Source organism: Cottoperca gobio, chromosome 14, assembly GCF_900634415.1.
Source record: "Cottoperca gobio chromosome 14, fCotGob3.1, whole genome shotgun sequence".
In the NCBI taxonomy this organism is placed as follows: domain Eukaryota; kingdom Metazoa; phylum Chordata; class Actinopteri; order Perciformes; family Bovichtidae; genus Cottoperca; species Cottoperca gobio.
The window spans coordinates 23,666,583-23,685,558 of NC_041368.1; the positions used below are offsets into that span (position 1 = coordinate 23,666,583).

Sequence of the window (18,976 nt, forward strand, 5' to 3'; positions counted from 1 at the left end):
ACACTAAAAGCAAATACAACAGAGATATATTACATAACATATTATTATAGGTTAATGTGTTTGACAGCACACAGTAAACTCACTCTGGTGTTTCGTGGTGGACTTGTAACAGAGATAAAATAAATGTAAATAAATAATGTCATAATTCAGTGTCGGTCGGTCACTACAAGGGACGACTGTCACATTTCATATAATCCATTGTTAGTATTTAAAAAGGATTAGTGCAGCTGTACCAAGAGAAATCAGCACACGAGAGAAAAGATGAATAAAAGCAGCAAGTATGAAACAGAACAGAGACAAGCTTCTTTTCAAACACTGGCCAATATACAGTATATTATATAAATATATAATATACAGTATATAATATAAATATATAATATACAGTATATTATATAAATATACAGAATATTATATAAATATACAATATTCTGTATATTATATAAATATACTGAATTTATTTATATAACTGTATATTTATATAATATACAGAATATTTATATAATATACAGAATATTTATATAGTATACTGTATATTTATATAATATACAGAATATTTATATAATATACTGTATATTTATTTAAATATACAGTATATTATATAAATATACAGAATATTTATATAATATACAGAATATTATATAAATATACAGAATATTTATATAATATACAGAATATTATATAAATATACAGAATATTTATATAATATAAATATATAATATTCTGTATATTATATAAATATACAGTATATTATATAAATATATAATATACTGTATATTATATAAATATACAGTATATTATATAAATATATAATATACTGTATATTATATAAATATACAGTATATTATATAAATATATAATATTCTGTATATTATATAAATATATAATATTCTGTATATTATATAAATATACTGAATTTATTTATATAACTGTATATTTATATAATATACAGAATATTTATATAGTATACTGTATATTTATATAAATATACAGAATATTATATAAATATTCAGTATATTATATAAATATTCTGTATATTATATAAATATACAGTATACTATATAAATATTCAGTATACTATATAAATATTTAGTATACTATATAAGTATACAAGAAAACACGTTTCACTGGCGCATGAAGAGAGAGAAACCCTCCCCAGCTCCTGCCGAGCTCGACGAGTCATTAACACAAATAAACGGTCTGAGAAACTTCCGGTGATGTGAAATAAATTCCTTACATTTCCCCCGGGGTCAGAAGCAGGAAGTAACTTACTGTCTTTAGGGGGAACGGGGCTGGAGGTCCTTCCCACTGGGCTGGAATGCTTGGGCCCCCGGCCAGGGATTTTCAGTCCGCTGGACTTGAGCATGTTCATTCTGCAGAAGCAGGGAGACCTGAGAGCTCCTCCCTGGGCGATGAAGGCGTGTGGATCAGGCACTAGATGTGGTGGCTGTCGCTCTCCATGTTTAGCTGCGGGGATAATAAAGCACAAACGTGATCAGATGCATGCGTAAGTGTCTCCCAGCCCCCAAACCTGCACGACCGCACTCAGGAAGTGCAGCTGCAACGATTAGTCGACAAATCGATTAGTAAAATGAAGAGCAACTATTTTACTCATCAACTAATCGTGTTCGTGTAGAAATGTCTTTAGATGCTCATCAATGGAGGTGTCCTCAGAACTCTGATGAACTGGGAGGATATTATTCTCTGTTGTCTGACTTTGTATCGACCGATAGATTCATCGAGACGACGGAGGTTAGTCGTCCTGAGCAGGACAACGACAGTAAGTGAGTCACAAGGGTTTGAAAACATGTGTGTAACATGATGTTTAAGGTTCTGTTCATACTTTAGTGCAGCGCTGGAGAGTAACTAAGTGCATGTACTTATTAAGAAAGTAATGCATCAATAGTTATAGTTACTCTATCATATATTATTCTGATGCACGGTGAGTACTTTTACTTCAGTTACATTTCAAACGCAGAATCAGAATCAGCTCAGTGCAGCAACATGGAGGAGGGGTCACCAGATGTATCTGAGGGGTCACCAGGTGTATCTGAGGGGTCACCAGATGTATCTGAGGGGTCACCAGGTGTATCTGAGGGGTCGCCAGATGTATCTGAGGGGTCACCAGGTGTATCTGAGGGGTCACCAGGTGTATCTGAGGGGTCACCAGATGTATCTGAGGTCACCAGATGTATCTGAGGGGTCACCAGATGTATCTGAGGGGTCACCAGATGTATCTGAGGGGTCGCCAGATGTATCTGAGGGGTCACCAGGTGTATCTGAGGGGTCACCAGGTGTATCTGAGGGGTCGCCAGATGTATCTGAGGGGTCGCCAGATGTATCTGAGGGGTCACCAGATGTATCTGAGGGGTCACCAGATGTATCTGAGGGGTCGCCAGATGTATCTGAGGGGTCACCAGGTGTATCTGAGGGGTCACCAGATGTATCTGAGGGGTCACCAGGTGTATCTGAGGGGTCACCAGATGTATCTGAGGGGTCACCAGATGTATCTGAGGGGTCACCAGGTGTATCTGAGGGGTCGTAACGGATGAGACAGAAGTCATTTAGTTTCTGTCTTGTATCCTCATTTCTCCTGGAGAAATACTTTGTACCTTCAAATCAACTGAGTTTGACTCTGACGCGACTTTAACTCCGGCTTTATTCTTAAATATAAAAGACAATAAAAACAAAGAATCCTGTTGGGATTTGTTTACGTGTCTGAAATACTCCACCATAGCACGATCAGAGGCTCCAACACTGTCGGTGACTGACATATTTGTGTTGTAACTCATCTTTAGGCTCTGTGACACCTCTACTGTAGTGCCCATGAGCAAGGCACAAAGCCCTCAGTCAAGTCTATTTCAAACCATCTTTATACAAGTGTTATCCAGGTTAACTATTTAACACATGGCAATCCAGCTGTAACATTTAAAAACACAATACGCCTATTACTATTGTGATTATCATTATGTCCCAGTAAAGTCATCATTATTAACAACACCTCATTACTTCATTCTTTCTTTCATGGTCAACTTATCAATTAAACATTATGACAGAGTCAATGCAGGCCGGTGCCCAAGAGGAGCATGGCCTACACATCAAGGCTCGGAGGCCATTCAGAAGATATAATGCTGTTATACACACAACACACACACATCTGGCTGAGGCTCCAAACTGCACATTGTGTGTTAGCAAAGACAAACACGCAGGCTTCAGGCATTAATAATGGTCCATATATATATAGACAATAATAACAATAATAATAATAATAAAAGAGCATTTTCATTTGAGTGCAATCCTGGTAAACCTGTCGAGAAAGATGCAATAAGTGAAGTGGAAATGCAAAAGGCCCTTCAGTGTCGACAGCTTCATGGAGGTGAAGATATTCTTCATTTGGGCCTGGACTCATTTTCTACTCGACACCTGATGTGAGGATGAACGCGTTGGGATGATAATGCGCACCTCAACAACATGTAACACAACGCCAGTTTGATCCATTGTTGTAGCTACTGCGGCAACGTGGTCCAGACTGCCCTTCACTTAGAGCCCCCGAGTCCCTCCCCAGCAGCACAAATACATGGCATAAAATCACCTTAATACAGGAACAAATACTCACCTTTCTATGTGGGAATTAGAGCGTCCGAGGGGTGTCCGACCACCGGCCAACTTTCAATTTCCTTGCCAGGAGAGGGGGATTAGTGGCTGCCACTCCCTGGGATGCAAATATGGATGCTGAGCAGAAACTGAAAGGGAGAGTCAGCGTGGATCCGAGGATGATGGCAACAACTGCACGGTTGTCAGCAATACACCGGGGATGGGTTAGCAGTTAGCCTGCCGGTTCATGTGTTCCTGCAGGAAGAAAGCTAAAAGCAGCTCCCAAACAGCGAAGACCATCGACATGTATCGCTGGGGGTTTTTTTTATCGCAGGTCCCGAAACGACACGCAGCATCAGCAACACTCAAAAACAACTTTTCTGTTGTCTGGCTCGTATTAAAAACGCGTCTCAGTCTGCACTCCCGGGTTACCTACGCTATTCTTTCGGCCTCTTCTCTCTCTTGTCGGTGTTCCCACAGTGGTATGGGTTTGTTGGGTTAGCACAGCCTCCTTGTGACTCAACCCACCGGCTACACTGAACAAAGGGGCTGGGAAGCAGAGCCTCCTGGGGGAAAGATGAGAGTCAACTACAGTCTAGCTCATCTCTGTGACGTGCTCCGTTTAAAAGGAGGAGGATTTACTCTAACCCGTGCTTATCAGACACAATACATGACTCATAACGCATGACTCAACGTTACTTTTAATCATTGGCACTCCTTTTTTTATTCGGCTTCAATAAAATCGACAAAAAAACGTTTTTACATAATAGCATGTCACATTATTGACACGACTCCCAGTTTTATGTATCCGCCTTTGACAGTGCATCTTCAAATGCAAAACACCCCTCGTGCCAATTATAATAGTCACAATCTTACACGAATACAGTGCTGTTTAAAACATTAAGCGTATGCCGAACTGAAAACGGGTTACTAATGTTTCACAAAACGATCTGAAATCACAAAAATAACTATAGTTTCCGTTCGATAATAAGTAAGGAAAATAAAATAGCGCACATTGTGTTTGCAGTTTGGTTTAAGGTTCTTTTTGAGACCGGACACAGGCACGTTGTGGACAGCTCACCGGCAGATTAGAGATATCTGAAACATAATGAATGTACGGAACAATGTGGGGTCAATTTAGCGGGTTACACTCAATAAACACGTGAACCCATGTAAGCGCGTGGGCGATTCATTCTCATATTTCTCGGATATTGTGGGTGGGGTCAAAACCGTTTACATGGATCACTTCGCCTCTTCCGGCTTGATTTAAGACGCTCGGATTGGTCGGTGGAGGAAAAAAGGTCCACGCAGGGAAACGCTGTGATTGGTCAGTTTGCTGTAGCTGGGCGTGGCCTAGTTTGACAGCTGTACCGCGAAATAGAGACTTCTGCTGCCAAATATAGTGATTAATGAACTTAAATAATGACAAATAAAACATATATTAGTGCTGTTCTCAAATCCAAAGTGTATCATGATTACATTAATTACACGTTTCTGATATGGAAACTTTGTCTATTATGTATAAATCACATTCAGACTTTATTAGCTGGCTTAGCATTTCTTAAATATAAAAACAACGTGAAAGATGTCACAAAATGTTTTGCTATGTGTCATAAAGATTTTGGGGTGGATATAAAAATAGGTTATCACTTCTCTCACTAGTTTTAACTCATCTATGTCTAACATGATTAATATGATAATTCTAATGGATAAATAATATAATAATAATAAAAATTCATTGTAGCAAGTGGAGAAATAGTAAAGCCTCTTTTGTTTTGTTTTATACATTATTACCAGTTATGTGTATTCTAGTTAAACAGCAATATATACAAATATCATATTTCTTTTTGTTTTGATTTATGCCCCTTTCCTATTTGTTCTTTTTTGATTTTGTTTATTTATATAAGGTTTATCTATGTTCTTTAATGTGTGTTAAATAACACATGTTCTTTAACTCACAATTTAATTTGCACGTTTATCTGTGTAGCCTATGTTGTTATTCATCTACTAATGTTAAGTTCAAGGAAGAGTTCAGGGAAATACGGTCATATTAGATAAACAGATTGTTACCACTCTCATGTTTCAGCCAGCAGCTGGTTAGCTTAGCTTAGCTTAGCTTAGCTTAGCATTAAGACTTGAAACAGGGGAAACAGCTGTAATGGCCCAAAAGTGATAAAATCCACCTTCCAGTACACCTAAAGCTCGCTGAATAAGATTTTGGTCTCATGCAACACGATTTAAAAGTTTATAACGTCAAAATTAGCGAGCTAGATTGGTCATTTTCCATCTGTCGTATTGTTTTATTAGTAGATTATAACAAGTGGGGAGTGCCTTTTAACTCCATCTGCACCTTCGCCTGCAGCTGCTCCTGGAAGAGGCACACAACCCCTCACTGAGGACGGTGATGCAAAGATGCTCTAATCAACATCGATGCGTCCAATGACGATAGACCTGTGTAGCGTTAAAGATGAATCAGTCCCCCTCAGCTCTACACACACGGTAGCATGAACGCTAATGTTGCTCCAGGTGTGCACGAAGCTTTGTGCTGGTTATCTTTATCAACAAGTAATCATTTAGCAGATTATTTCCTCTGATTCTATTCTACATGTATATATTGGACTTATTCCTGTGATTGCACCATTACGCACTTCTTGCACTATTTTCTGAATTTGTTTGTGTTGAACTGTGTGTTGCTTTGTTGGAGGCGTCTGGGATTTAAGATGAACGGCTGAACTGTAGATGAGAATAAAGCCTTTGAATCTTTCATCTTGTGATGCTGAACGTATTCCTCAGTGTTTGAGGGTTTGCTCCGTTTCATTGCTTGATAGTTGCAGTTTTTTCTCTTGGCCACTGGATGTCTCTGCAGTTCTGTAAATGAGTCTTACTGCTTGTTATTAACGTGAGATTTATATCCATCTGTCACATAGGAAGAGACACACAAGCATTTCTGTGTCTGCAGGAAACTTTAGATTGGATTTATTTCGAACATATCCTATAAGTAAGAAAAGAAAACAAGAATACAGATCAGACATGAAGCGAACTGTCAATAAACATCGTAGTCAGGTTTGTATTACAGAACATCTGAAGAGAATAACACGTGGAAACTATTTATTCTCCCAGAATGCATTGTTTCCTTATTGTTTCCTGCTCTTAAACAACAACGCAGACTTTAATGCCACTCAGTATTTGTGTAAACATGTTTCTAACGTACTCAGATATTCATATTAATAGATTTCCATCTCTTTGATGCTGAGTGTGAATATTTTCCTGCCACTCGCTCTGAAAAGAGTTCACAGGATTAGAGCTGAAAATAGTCCAAATAAAGGAAATGTAAATGTTCATTTTAAATCTTATCATCAGCTGTTGTGTGTGGTGTGTGTGTGTGGGGAGGTGTGTGTGAGGTGAGTGTGTGTGTGTGAGGGGTGGGCTGTGTGAGTGTGTGTGTCTGTGTGTGAGGGGGGTGTGTGGAGTGTGTGTGTGAGAGTGTGGTGTGTGTGTGAGGAGTCGTGTGTGTGAGAGTGGTGAGGGTGTGTGAGAGAGTGTGGTGTGTTGTGTGTGTGTGTGTGAGTGTGTGCATGTGTGTGAGTTGTGGAGGTGAGAGGGGTCTGTGGTGAGTTGTGTGGTCAGGTTTGTGAGTGTGTGGGTGTGTGAGTGTGTGGTGGAGAGTGGGAGTGTGTGTGTGAGTGTGTGTGTGTGTTGAGGTGTGTGAGTGTGTGTGAGAGAGTTGTGTGTGTGTCGTGTGTTTGAGAGAGTGGGTACTGGGTCTGGGTGAGTGTGTGTGTGTGTGTGTGTTCAGTGTGTGTGAGTGTGTTCGTGAGAAGAGTGTGAGTGTGGGGGTGAGGGTGGGTGTGTGAGGTGTGTGGTGTGAGTGGGGGGGGAGAGGGTGCGGTGGGGGGTGAGTTCCTCTGAGTTCTTTGGAATGACGTCGTTCAGCTGCAGGGTCTCACCTGCCTCCTTTTGAAAGGCCCTCCTGTCGTTATGGTAACAGTGATGGATGTTGTTTCTTTCCTCGTCAGCAAACCACCGTTGAAGAGCAGAGTCGTATCGTGCAGCTGGAGGAGGAGCTGAACCTCCGGAGAACTGAGATGGAGAACCTCCAGGTGAAACTCCGAGGGTCCGACTCCAGCTCGCAGCAAGCCGACGACACCCCGGGGTCGGACGCCCAGCCGGAGACCCTCGTCTTGCGCGCGCAGCTGGTGTCAGTGGGCCGCGAGCACAGCAAGGAGAGCAGCGAGCTTAAAGACAAGTACGAGACGGCGTTGGCGGCGAGCCAGCAGGATATTGCCTCGCTGAAGGTGGAGCTGGATAGCAAGAGCCAGGAGGTCAGTGAGGTGAAGCAGAAGGTCCAGGACGCCAACAAGGAGAATATGGAAATGATGGACACCTGGAAGGTATTCTGATACATACATCTTTTTATTATCATTTTTATTTTATTTTGAGGTTTCGACGGGTTTGATCTAATAGTTCTTCTCTCTTCCCTCTGCAGGTTAAATTTGACTCTCTAATGATCCAGCACCAGCGCTCCTTGGAGGACCTGAAGGCCTCCTTGTGCAGCGATCGTCCCTCCTCCTGTGGGCCAAGAGCCGGACGCCCAGGAGCTGAGAGCCTCTCTGGAGAGCCTGAAGACGGAGTACCAGCTGGAGCTGGAGAACCTCAAGGCCAAACACAAGATCGAAGTCGCCATTCTCAGCAAGGAACGGGAAGACTTCTGCGCTCGTCTTCAGGAGGCCCAAAGGCCAGCTGGCTGAGGGCAACCACACATGGAGGACCGAGCTCGAGGCCAAGAGCAGCAAGCGGGCCCTGGAGGAGGCCAGCGAGAAGCAGCAGACGGCGGAGCAGAGGCTGGTGGAGATGGAGACGCTTTACATGGTGCAGGACAAAAGCACAGCGGAGCTGAGGGAGAGACTGGAGCTGTCGGAGAAGAAGATGGCGGACCATCAGGCTCTGCAGAAGGCCCAGGCAGAGAGCCAGGAGGACATCCAGAAGCTGGAGGAGCAGCTGAGGGTGACGGCCAACCAGCTGCAGGCCATCCAGGCGGACCGCTACACATCCCAATGATGCAAACGTGAGAACTGAGAAAGGCAACAGCGAGTGTTGATGAGCCGTCACTGCTTTGATTTAAGATCTCAACTCTTTCTCCTGTTTCAGGTGATCGGGGATAACGACATTTCAGAAGAGAAGATGAAGCTAAAACAGAATATCGAAGGTAAACATCATGTTTTCATTTATGTATTACAGACTTTGTAACATTCCCCTTCTTCAGTGCACTAACTGTGTTTTCTTTGCTCCAAGCGAGACACTGACGGCCATTTTGTTTGTCTTCAGAAACGATGGAGAAGTTGTTGAAAAGGGAAAAAGAAGTGTCAACTCTCTCTGCGCAGGTGGAAGCCTTCAAGTCCCAGATGGGAGGTAAATGTGAAGTTCAGACCTTCTACAGGCTCTGATGTCTTTACTGAAGCTTTCACCTCAAGAAACCTTAAATATCATCACCACACAAAGTTCTCTCTCCACACTCACTGACCGCTGATAACGAGTAGCTCTGTGTCGCCTGAAGGTCCGTCCACATCCTACTGAGGACCAAGACACACACTGTAGTCTCATGTTGTGTCTCTGTGTAGTTATTTGTGTCTTTGTGGTCACTTTGTGTCTCTTCCTGGTTGGTTCGTGTTTCTTTGTAGTTACTTTGTGTCTCTTTGTAGCCACTTTGTAGTCTCTTTGTAGTCTCTTTGTAGTCATTTTGTGTCTCTTTGTGTCTTTGTGTCTCTTTGTAGTCTCTTTGTGTCTCTTTGTGTCTCTTTGTAGTCTCTTTGTAGTCATTTGGTGTCTCTTTGTAGTCATTTTGTGTCTCTTTGTAGTCATTTGGTGTCTCTTGTAGTCATTTTGTGTCTCTTTGTAGTCATTTGGTGTCTCTTTGTAGTCATTTTGTGTCTCTTTGTAGTCATTTGGTGTCTCTTTGTAGTCATTTTGTGTCTCTTTGTATTCACTTTGTGTCTCTTTGTAGTCATTTTGTGTCTCTTTGTAGTCACTTTGTGTCTCTTTGTAGTTACTTTGTGTTACTCTGTGTGTCTCTTGTGTTACTTTGTGTCTATTTGTGTCTCTTTGTTTCACTTTGTGTTACTTGTTACTTGTGTCTATTTGTGTCTTTTTTTGGTTGTTTTGTTTCTTTGTGTTTCTTTGTAGTCATTGTGAGTCTCTTTTTGTCTCTGTGTAGTCGTTTGTGTCTCTTTGTGGTCATTGTGAGTCTCTTTGTAGTCATTGTGAGTCTCTTTGTGGTCATTGTGAGTCTTTGTAGTCATTGTGTGTCTCTTTGTAGTCATTGTGAGTCTCTTTTTGTCTCTGTGTAGTCGTTTGTGTCTCTTGTGGTCATTGTGAGTCTCTTTGTAGTCATTGTGAGTCTCTTTGTGGTCATTGTGAGTCTTTGTAGTCATTGTGAGTCTTTGTGGTCATTGTGAGTCTTTGTAGTCATTGTGAGTCTTTGTGGTCATTGTGAGTGTCTTTGTAGTCATTGTGAGTCTTTGCAGTCATTGTGAGTCTTTGTAGTCATTCTGAGTCTCTTTGTGGTCATTGTGAGTCTTTGTAGTCATTGTGAGTCTCTTTGTGGTCATTGTGAGTCTTTGTGGTCATTGTGAGTCTTTGTGGTCATTGTGAGTCTTTGTGGTCATTGTGAGTCTCTTTGTGGTCATTGTGAGTCTTTGTAGTCATTGTGAGTCTCTGTAGTCATTGTGAGTCTTTGTGGTCATTGTGAGTCTTTGTAGTTATTGTGAGTCTTTGTAGTCATTGTGAGTCTCTTTGTGGTCATTGTGAGTCTTTGTGGTCATTGTGAGTCTCTTTGTGGTCATTGTGAGTCTTTGTAGTCATTGTGAGTCTCTGTAGTCATTGTGAGTCTTTGTGGTCATTGTGAGTCTTTGTGGTCATTGTGAGTCTCTTTGTGGTCATTGTGAGTCTTTGTAGTCATTGTGAGTCTCTGTAGTCATTGTGAGTCTTTGTGGTCATTGTGAGTCTTTGTGGTCATTGTGAGTCTTTGTAGTCATTGTGAGTCTTTGTAGTCATTGTGAGTCTTTGTAGTCATTGTGAGTCTCTGTAGTCATTGTGAGTCTTTGTGGTCATTGTGAGTCTTTGTAGTCATTGTGAGTCTCTGTAGTCATTGTGAGTCTTTGTAGTCATTGTGAGTCTTTGTAGTCATTGTGAGTCTTTGTAGTCATTGTGAGTCTCTTTGTGGTCATTGTGAGTCTTTGTGGTCATTGTGAGTCTCTTTGTGGTCATTGTGAGTCTTTGTAGTCATTGTGAGTCTCTGTAGTCATTGTGAGTCTTTGTGGTCATTGTGAGTCTTTGTGGTCATTGTGAGTCTCTTTGTGGTCATTGTGAGTCTTTGTAGTCATTGTGAGTCTCTGTAGTCATTGTGAGTCTTTGTGGTCATTGTGAGTCTTTGTGGTCATTGTGAGTCTTTGTAGTCATTGTGAGTCTTTGTAGTCATTGTGAGTCTCTGTAGTCATTGTGAGTCTTTGTAGTCATTGTGAGTCTTTGTAGTCATTGTGAGTCTCTGTAGTCATTGTGGTCATTGTGAGTCTTTGTGGTCATTGTGAGTCTTTGTAGTCATTGTGAGTCTTTGTAGTCATTGTGAGTCTCTGTAGTCATTGTGAGTCTTTGTGGTCATTGTGAGTCTTTGTAGTCATTGTGAGTCTCTGTAGTCATTGTGAGTCTTTGTAGTCATTGTGAGTCTTTGTGGTCATTGTGAGTCTTTGTAGTCATTGTGAGTCTCTGTAGTCATTGTGAGTCTTTGTAGTCATTGTGAGTCTTTGTGGTCATTGTGAGTCTCTTCCTGGTAGTTTCGTGTCTCTCTGTGTGACGTGTTGTCGGGAGAGGGGGATTGTAGTTTCAGCAGGTCGTGTTTGGTGTTTTGTCATTTGAAATCTGAAATGTCTCAACATATAAACTCATCATCCGTGTGATGACCTTCGTTAGTCACTGCTCCGTGCAGCGCTCTGTGCAGGAACCTCTTCTTCATGCTGAGTTCACTGCAGCCGCTCGTCTTCATCTTCACCGTCTTTTGAAAACTTCCGTCACATCAAAAGAACACGACGCACTTCCTGACGCTCACATAATCAAATTGACTTTGAAGAACAGATTGTGAATTATTTAAAAAGGAGAAGAAGTATTATTACGTTATAGAGCCCAACATCCACAGTCCTCCTCGGAGAACGTGTCTGCAGTGACACGCGTTGTGTTCCCTGAGAGGGAACAATAACACAAAGAGCCACTTTCAAACCAGAAAGAATGTAACTTTGATATTAGCTCAGCACGAGGCCCGTGGACGTGTGTCTTCACATAATAATAATAATAATAATAAATTGTATTTGTAAAGCGCCTTTCAAAGCTAAAAGCAATCTCAAGGCGCTGCAATGCAGGACGACAACAACAACAACAACAGACATAAGATTTTACAGAAAGGCTTTTGTGAAAAGGTTTTTAGTTCCTTCTTGAAGCTTGGTCCTGGGGGGGTGGAGCAAAGTTTCTTCAGAGGAGCGGAGGTTGCGTGTGGAGGTTTGTTGGGGGAGGAGTTCCTTGAGGTAGGGAGCAACAACAAGCTGAACTCTGAATGAGCGTTTTACCTGGTGTGTGTCACACTTAATGATGGACAGTGTGACATCGCTGTAGTTGATTATACCGCAGGAGGAAGTCCTGGCAGCCTGCCATAAAAACTAATCAAATGAAATGCTGTTTGTTTCTCCTCCACCAGCTCTGGAGGGAAAGGTTCGCGCAGGAGAAAAGAGAGCCGACGCTCTGGCGAAGGAGAAGATGCGCGTGGAGTCGGAGCTGGAGTCCATGACCAAGAAGTCCCATGATGCCTCTGGGCAGCTGGTCAATATCAGCCAGGAGCTGCTGAAGAAAGAGAGGTACGGAGACACAGCTGTATCGATTTTACAATCTGCCTCAGCACTTACTGGAGGATGTTCCCCGCACATGCAGACACGACGCACCAAAGTACAGCACAGAGACGTTTACACAATGATCCATCTTTTCTGATTCAACACTTATTATAGAGCACACAAACACACCATGAATAAATACATAAATATACACAAGTACAATGTAAAAATATACATTTTACACAGAAGAAGATTCTTTCCATGACAAAGATGTCATAAAGTATTCAGCAGTAATATTTGTGGGTGTTGAATGTTGAAAGTCCAGACTTAACTTTCATTTAAAACTTTTATACACGGGGGAAATATGTTCTGTAAACAGTAAAACATTATAAAATATATTGAGAAAGAGTAATACAAAGCAATTACCTGTTATATATATTCTGCTTCCACTGTGCATGTGATTACTTATTAATAACCCCTGTAGGGGCGCTCAGCAGCCCTATGATATTATACTACAGTCATATGAGAAGATTATAATAAATAATTATATTTATTATATATTATCATTATATAATAGATATATATAAATATGTGATAATATATATTATATAATATATACACAATATTTATATATTATATATATATATTATATTAATATAATATACTATATATATATATAATATATATAAATATGTATATATACATATTATATATAATAATATATACATATATGTATAATATATATTATATATAAAATACATATTTATATTATATATAAAATATGTATATATATTATATATAAATATGTATATCTACATAGTTATATATCATAGTATATACATATATGTAATATATATATTATATATAAATACATATTATATATTAATATATATCATCTATATATAATATGTATATATATTATATATAAATTATATATAAATATATTATATAATATATATATATATATACCACACAGCATTTATATATAATATATATATAAATATGTATAATATATTATATATAATGTAGGCATTAAATTTATTTTCCTGATGAGTTTATGTCTCAATCTGTAGTTTCAAGTCTTCTTCAACATGATGTTCATTTAGTAACTGATGGAAACATTTAGAGTAGAATAGATATAAAGCAGCGTCTCTTCAGAGCTAAGATGGCCGAATGAATTTAAAACGTTTGTCCACAAAGTGACGGAGACTACGTCCACTTCTTATCCACAGTCTATGAAGAGAACACATGACAAGCCGTATTATTATTATTATTATTATTATTATTATTATTATTACTACTCTGTAGAGCTGAAGGGCAGCGATGGATGATAGATGCATATAGAAAGATCTCCTGGTGGCTGAAACACTGATATTCAGCAGATGAAGTGTGTTAAACTTTAATGAGGTTCATTATATTATTAGCTGAAGTGGTATGTTCAGGGACTTCCTGTGCAGCTCGTTATTTTCAGCTGTCCTCCCACCAGAGAACCTCCGGGTCCTTTGAGATCAGGGCGCAGTACCTGTAGATGTCGTACTCGTCTTCAGGCACGCTTGAAGGGAAGAGACGTGCAGAGCTTTGTCCAGCAGGAGTCCACACACTCTGAGACAGACGGGTGTAACGGTCTTACATTACTGGCTCACTTACATTATGCAGTTCTTACATTATTGATGGTTAGGATGTTAGTGCTACAAGGCACTAAGAATAAGTGCTTTCGTCTTCATCGTCTCTGCAACAATTGTGTTACATGCACTAAATACATGCAGCATCCTTTGTCCCTCGTTAGTGTTATTATAGCTTCCTCCATGTTCCTGCTGCTTTTAGGGAATTAAACTCGTGCATCCCCTCAAGACATCATTGGATACTTCAAGAAAGCCAATTACTAGTAAGTCCTGTGGTAGAAGCAAACACTACTACAGTCCAGTACACCTGCACGTCACTGGATATACATCATGTTCCTGCTCTCAGCTGCGTCATGGTGCAGAAACACTTTCACCTGCGTGCACCGAGGACGTGTCCACTTGGTGGCAGCAGAAACCAGCTGTGACACGACACTGACGTGTATATCTATCTATCTATCTATCTATCTATCTATCTATCTATCTATCTATCTATCTATCTATCTATCTATCTATCTATCTATCTATCTATATTATAGACAGACTGTGCTACACTTAGTTATCTGACACATTGTTGATATAGAGATATTAGTGTGTGTGTGCATCAGTTGATACACACAGATATTAGTGTGTGTGTGTGTGTGTGTGTGTGTGCATCAGTTGATACACAGATATTAGCATCTATCCAGCAGCAGTCTGACACGGAGCTGCAGCCGCCTGCACAGCCCCCCCAGGCCGGACTGCCTCATAGATAACTCACATCCTGGGGGGGTGAGCTTTAAATGATAATAACCTTTGTGGTTACGTTCTGAGCAGATCTCATATCATGGCTTTGCTTCTGTATCAGTTTCTTGATGTATTGCAGAACCACCAATGTTACACCCACGCTCTGACGTTTTATATTCCAGGAGTCTGAATGAACTGAGGGTGTTACTCCTGGAAACACACCGCCATTCACGGGACATGGAGAAAGACCTGAACCGAGACGTGCACAAGGCCGAGTGGAAGGTGAAGGAGCAGAAGCTTCAGGAGGACATCAAGACTCTGCGGGAAAAGTTGCTTTTACTGGTGAGGAAGGACTTTGAGAGGATGGAACACATCTTGCAGACTTTTATCTTCCATATTATAGAAATGTTCTCGTTTCTAACTCCCAAGCAAGTCTAACATAACACGCACAGAAGGTTTGATCCATCTCCCGTGTCGTGTGGGAGACATCGAGCTCTCTGACCAATGGGAATACATTGGTTAAAGGAATAGTTTGACATTTTGGGAAATTCCCATATGCTAAGCTAAGCTAATGGCCTCCTGGCTCCAGCTTCATATCACAGAGTGACATGTCGATGTTTTCATCTAACTCCCGGCAAGAAAGCAAATAAGTGACTTTCCTAATATGGCTCCTGCAGAGCCACATGACTGAGCGGTATTAAACGTGGAGTATTCCTTTTAAAACTCATTGCCAAAGGACGTCCCTGCACTGCATCAGTTGAACCCCTAATGTGTAGCTTTATAGCTTGTAGTGTGAAGAGCACTGCCAGTCACTGTGTTTATATATTCCCCGTGTAATCTGTGCCAGCTGAGATGATCCCTGCGAGGACATTTAGCATGTTTGAATATGAAACGTGCTCTTCGTGTATAATAATAATCTTTGTCCTCCAGATGTGAAATCACACGTGGTTTAACAGCCGGCGCTGGTTTATATATTCCTGCCTTGTGTGCGTTTCAGGGTCGGGAACGGTCTTCACCCGACCACCGGCGGTACTCCATGATGGACGCCTCCGTGCTGGACTCAGAAATGAGCCGCCTCCGCCAGCGGCTGCTCGGCACTGAGGACGCCCTGAGGAACGCCATGGACCACAACCAGCAGGTGGACCAGCTGGTCCAGGCCATGCGCAGGCGTCCAGACAAAAGCCCGGTAAAACCTTCACATATATAACGCATCATTTCACTGTGAGGCAGAGTTCTTACAGGAAACACGTACATAATCTGAATTAAATAAGCACTCTGCCTTTTGCATGGGAATTTAAACATCTAAATAATACAGATATGTGTTGAAATGTTCCTTTAAGTCCACTTCCCGCTGAACGAATGGGCTGCGTTGACACTTGGTGACTGTTTTCCAGGTGCACGGTGCAAATTCAGCCAATGGGATTCATCAGCAGGAGTCAGGCAGCACTCGAGATGTTGGTATTATCTCATCACATTTAAAGCATCCTGTGAGTGTGATGATCTTTCTCTCCCGTCGGTGCTGAGACGTGTGTTTGTACCTTTTCAGGAGCAACACTGATGTGAGCAGAGGAGGTCAGACTGAACCGGGACACGCTGAGGTGCGTCTGAAAGAAAAGCTCGTGCCACGTTTCCTCCTGCGACGGACGCCTGAAGAAGATTTCAGTTTACAGTTAAAACCAAAACAGCGAATCTCCATCTCCAGTGAATTTATGTGTTGTTGCAGAAAGCACCTATTAGCCAATCGTGAAGACCGCTTACAGTACTATAAATTATAAACAGGAAATGGGACTCGCACGTGAAGAGATGTCATCGGTACAACTCCTGAGAACGTACAGTGTGGAAACTTTTGATGCTTTACAGTAGTTAGAACATTTAAATGCACAAGTTGCCGGGAACTCTGTGACAATTCTTAATTTTGAACCGGACGGCTGAAGGACAACGACGTGAAGACGAGAAGACGAGAAGGAGAGAAGGAGAGGGTCTCAGTCGCTTCGTTGGTTTTATTTATGACTTTGTTATAACCCTCTCTGGGCGAGCCGTGTTGGTGATACTCAGAGCAACTCAAGGATGACTGAATATGATTTTTAGGGCTCATTTTGTCACTTTACTTATTATCATCAGTCGGTCAGTCTGTCCAGTGTTCTCTCTCGCTTTAGTGTACGATATGATCCATAACTGTGGGTGACTGGTGTTAATGGAAGTATTAAAAAGGACTGTTAAAGGAATACTCCACACAACATCTGTCTTGATTACCAAACACAAAGCGTAGCTGTGAAAAGCTTTTAGTTTCCTCCTTCAGGTTCAATCTGTTTCTGTTCTAAAGGTGTTTTCTTCTAATCCTCTTCTGTCTCCACGAGTCTGACACTCCGTTACAAAGTGTGCAGCCTGGATAACATCAAGAGCAGGTTATGAATTATCCTGAATTAATATTTACTCTGCAAACCTTTTAGATTTGTTTCTTTAAGGAAGAACAACACGGTGTCTCGGTGAAACAAAGAGAAGCTCCCTCTGGCGTCCTCTGACTCCCTCATCACGCTCATATAACATTACAAACATCTCATTCTGTTTCCTGTTACCTTAAACAGCTTGTGTTCACACGGATTCTTTCATCGAGACGGTCGTATCAGAGTTCATGCAACAACTGGCGGCGTCTGCAGAGGCGTTAACAGATGTAGTTCAAAGCAGCTCCTGCTCCCCACACACACACACACACACACACACACACACACACACACAGCAGGAAGGCTTCAGCGTGAACGTAGATGTAGAACGTGTTAACGTGCAGTTTACTATTAACACACTGTAAAGCAGGGCTGTCCAAAGTGGGGCCCGCGGGCCCAGATTGACCCTGTTATTTTTTAATCTGATCATGGCGAGCAGAGTGACACTTTGCACACGGACAAAATGCATTTTAATTACGAGAACTTGGGATGCGAGGACTCTTTTGCATCTTCATACAATCGGCGTTTGCTTTTGGCCCGTGGCACCTTTAGGATTCAGTTTGTGCACCAGACTCAACTGTCAGGATGTTTCAACTGTGTTAGTTTGGAACTCGCCGCTCCACCATCCGGCCGAAAGCTGCCACAAGTTCTTATGAATCACCAACGAATGCTTATTGTAAAGTGTAAACCCTCCCCGTGGACGAGGAGCGTGCAGTTACAGGACTGACAGAGGGGTCCTCGCCTCACGTGTCGGTAAGACTGATAAAAAGCTTCTTTCAAGCCGTTGCACATCAGTGCTCCGACTTAATGAACCTGGAAGCCTCCTGAATGCAGCTGAGCGACGGGACAGCAGGTTATTGGATGCATATAGTGAATTATTCCAGACGTGATCTCTTAAACTCTGTCCGACCCTGTAACCACACGTCTCAGGACAGACTCCATCCATACGAGTATGAACTACATCAGGTGCACAGCGGTCCTGTTTGATGCTGCATCTGAAGGGCCGCTGTACGCCGCTACAACCCAAACAATGTCTGTAACTCATCCTTCCCCGGGTTCACATCTGGATTTTATTTGCAAAACTGTTATAAACACGTGTATAATTGATCCTGTAAGTCTTCCAAATATTGTTTTATCCTTAACTAAACCTTCTGGTGGTCGTCATCGGTTGCTGTGCAGGAGACGTCACACGCAGGGCAGCGGAGACACAACTTACATCTTCCATTGGATATTGTACATGGCCTTTTGTGCTGGAGGGTTCAAACCCTTTGGATTATTGCTGCAATGGGTTCGGAGATTGAATCATTAAATATTAACAATGTGGGTAAGGGCTGGTGGTGTTTCATTTCACACGCTTTCACTTCTGTACGTTTGGAGACAGGTACACTTCTACAGATTCAGAGTGGCGTCAGATTTCAAACCACTAAGAGGTTGGTGGTTTGGGAAGTTCTGCCAGAAACCAAAACCATTTATCACACACACACACACACACACACACACACACACGGTATTAAGATGAGGTGATGAGAAGACGAAGCAATAATTGGTTTATGTGGAAAGAAACGGGCTCAACCTCCTGACATCCAGACGTCGCATGTTTATTTACAATCTTTGGATGTGTAACCTCCGCACGTATCACTGTTACTGGCTGGCCCTGGAGAATGTCAGGTCTCAGCCACACGTCCCAGTTTTAGCTGGAGGGCAAACGGGTTACGCTGGTGACATTTGAATA

The 18,976-nt window shown here is 41.6% G+C and overlaps 1 protein-coding gene and 1 pseudogene across 4 annotated transcripts in view; one reads left to right on the top strand and one right to left on the bottom strand.

Annotated features, from left to right (window-relative positions):
• The window catches only part of clip2 (CAP-GLY domain containing linker protein 2), a 39,299-nt gene extending 34,927 nt beyond the window's left edge, over positions 1 to 4,372 (bottom strand). For 2 of the 4 annotated variants that reach the window (XM_029448717.1, XM_029448716.1), the window contains exons 1-2: positions 3,614 to 4,372; positions 1,270 to 1,464 (exon numbers count right to left, since the gene is read on the bottom strand). In XM_029448717.1, coding sequence (XP_029304577.1) covers positions 1,270 to 1,369 — 100 coding nt within the window. In that variant the 5' untranslated portion in view covers positions 1,370 to 1,464; positions 3,614 to 4,372. The remainder of the gene's footprint in view (positions 1 to 1,269; positions 1,465 to 3,613) is intronic. The other 2 variants (XM_029448718.1, XM_029448719.1) reach the window with 2 other exon arrangements.
• A 3,148-nt stretch (positions 4,373 to 7,520) lies between these two features.
• On the top strand, positions 7,521 to 18,567 carry LOC115018813 (CAP-Gly domain-containing linker protein 2-like; annotated as a pseudogene).
• Positions 18,568 to 18,976: the final 409 nt, after the last annotated feature.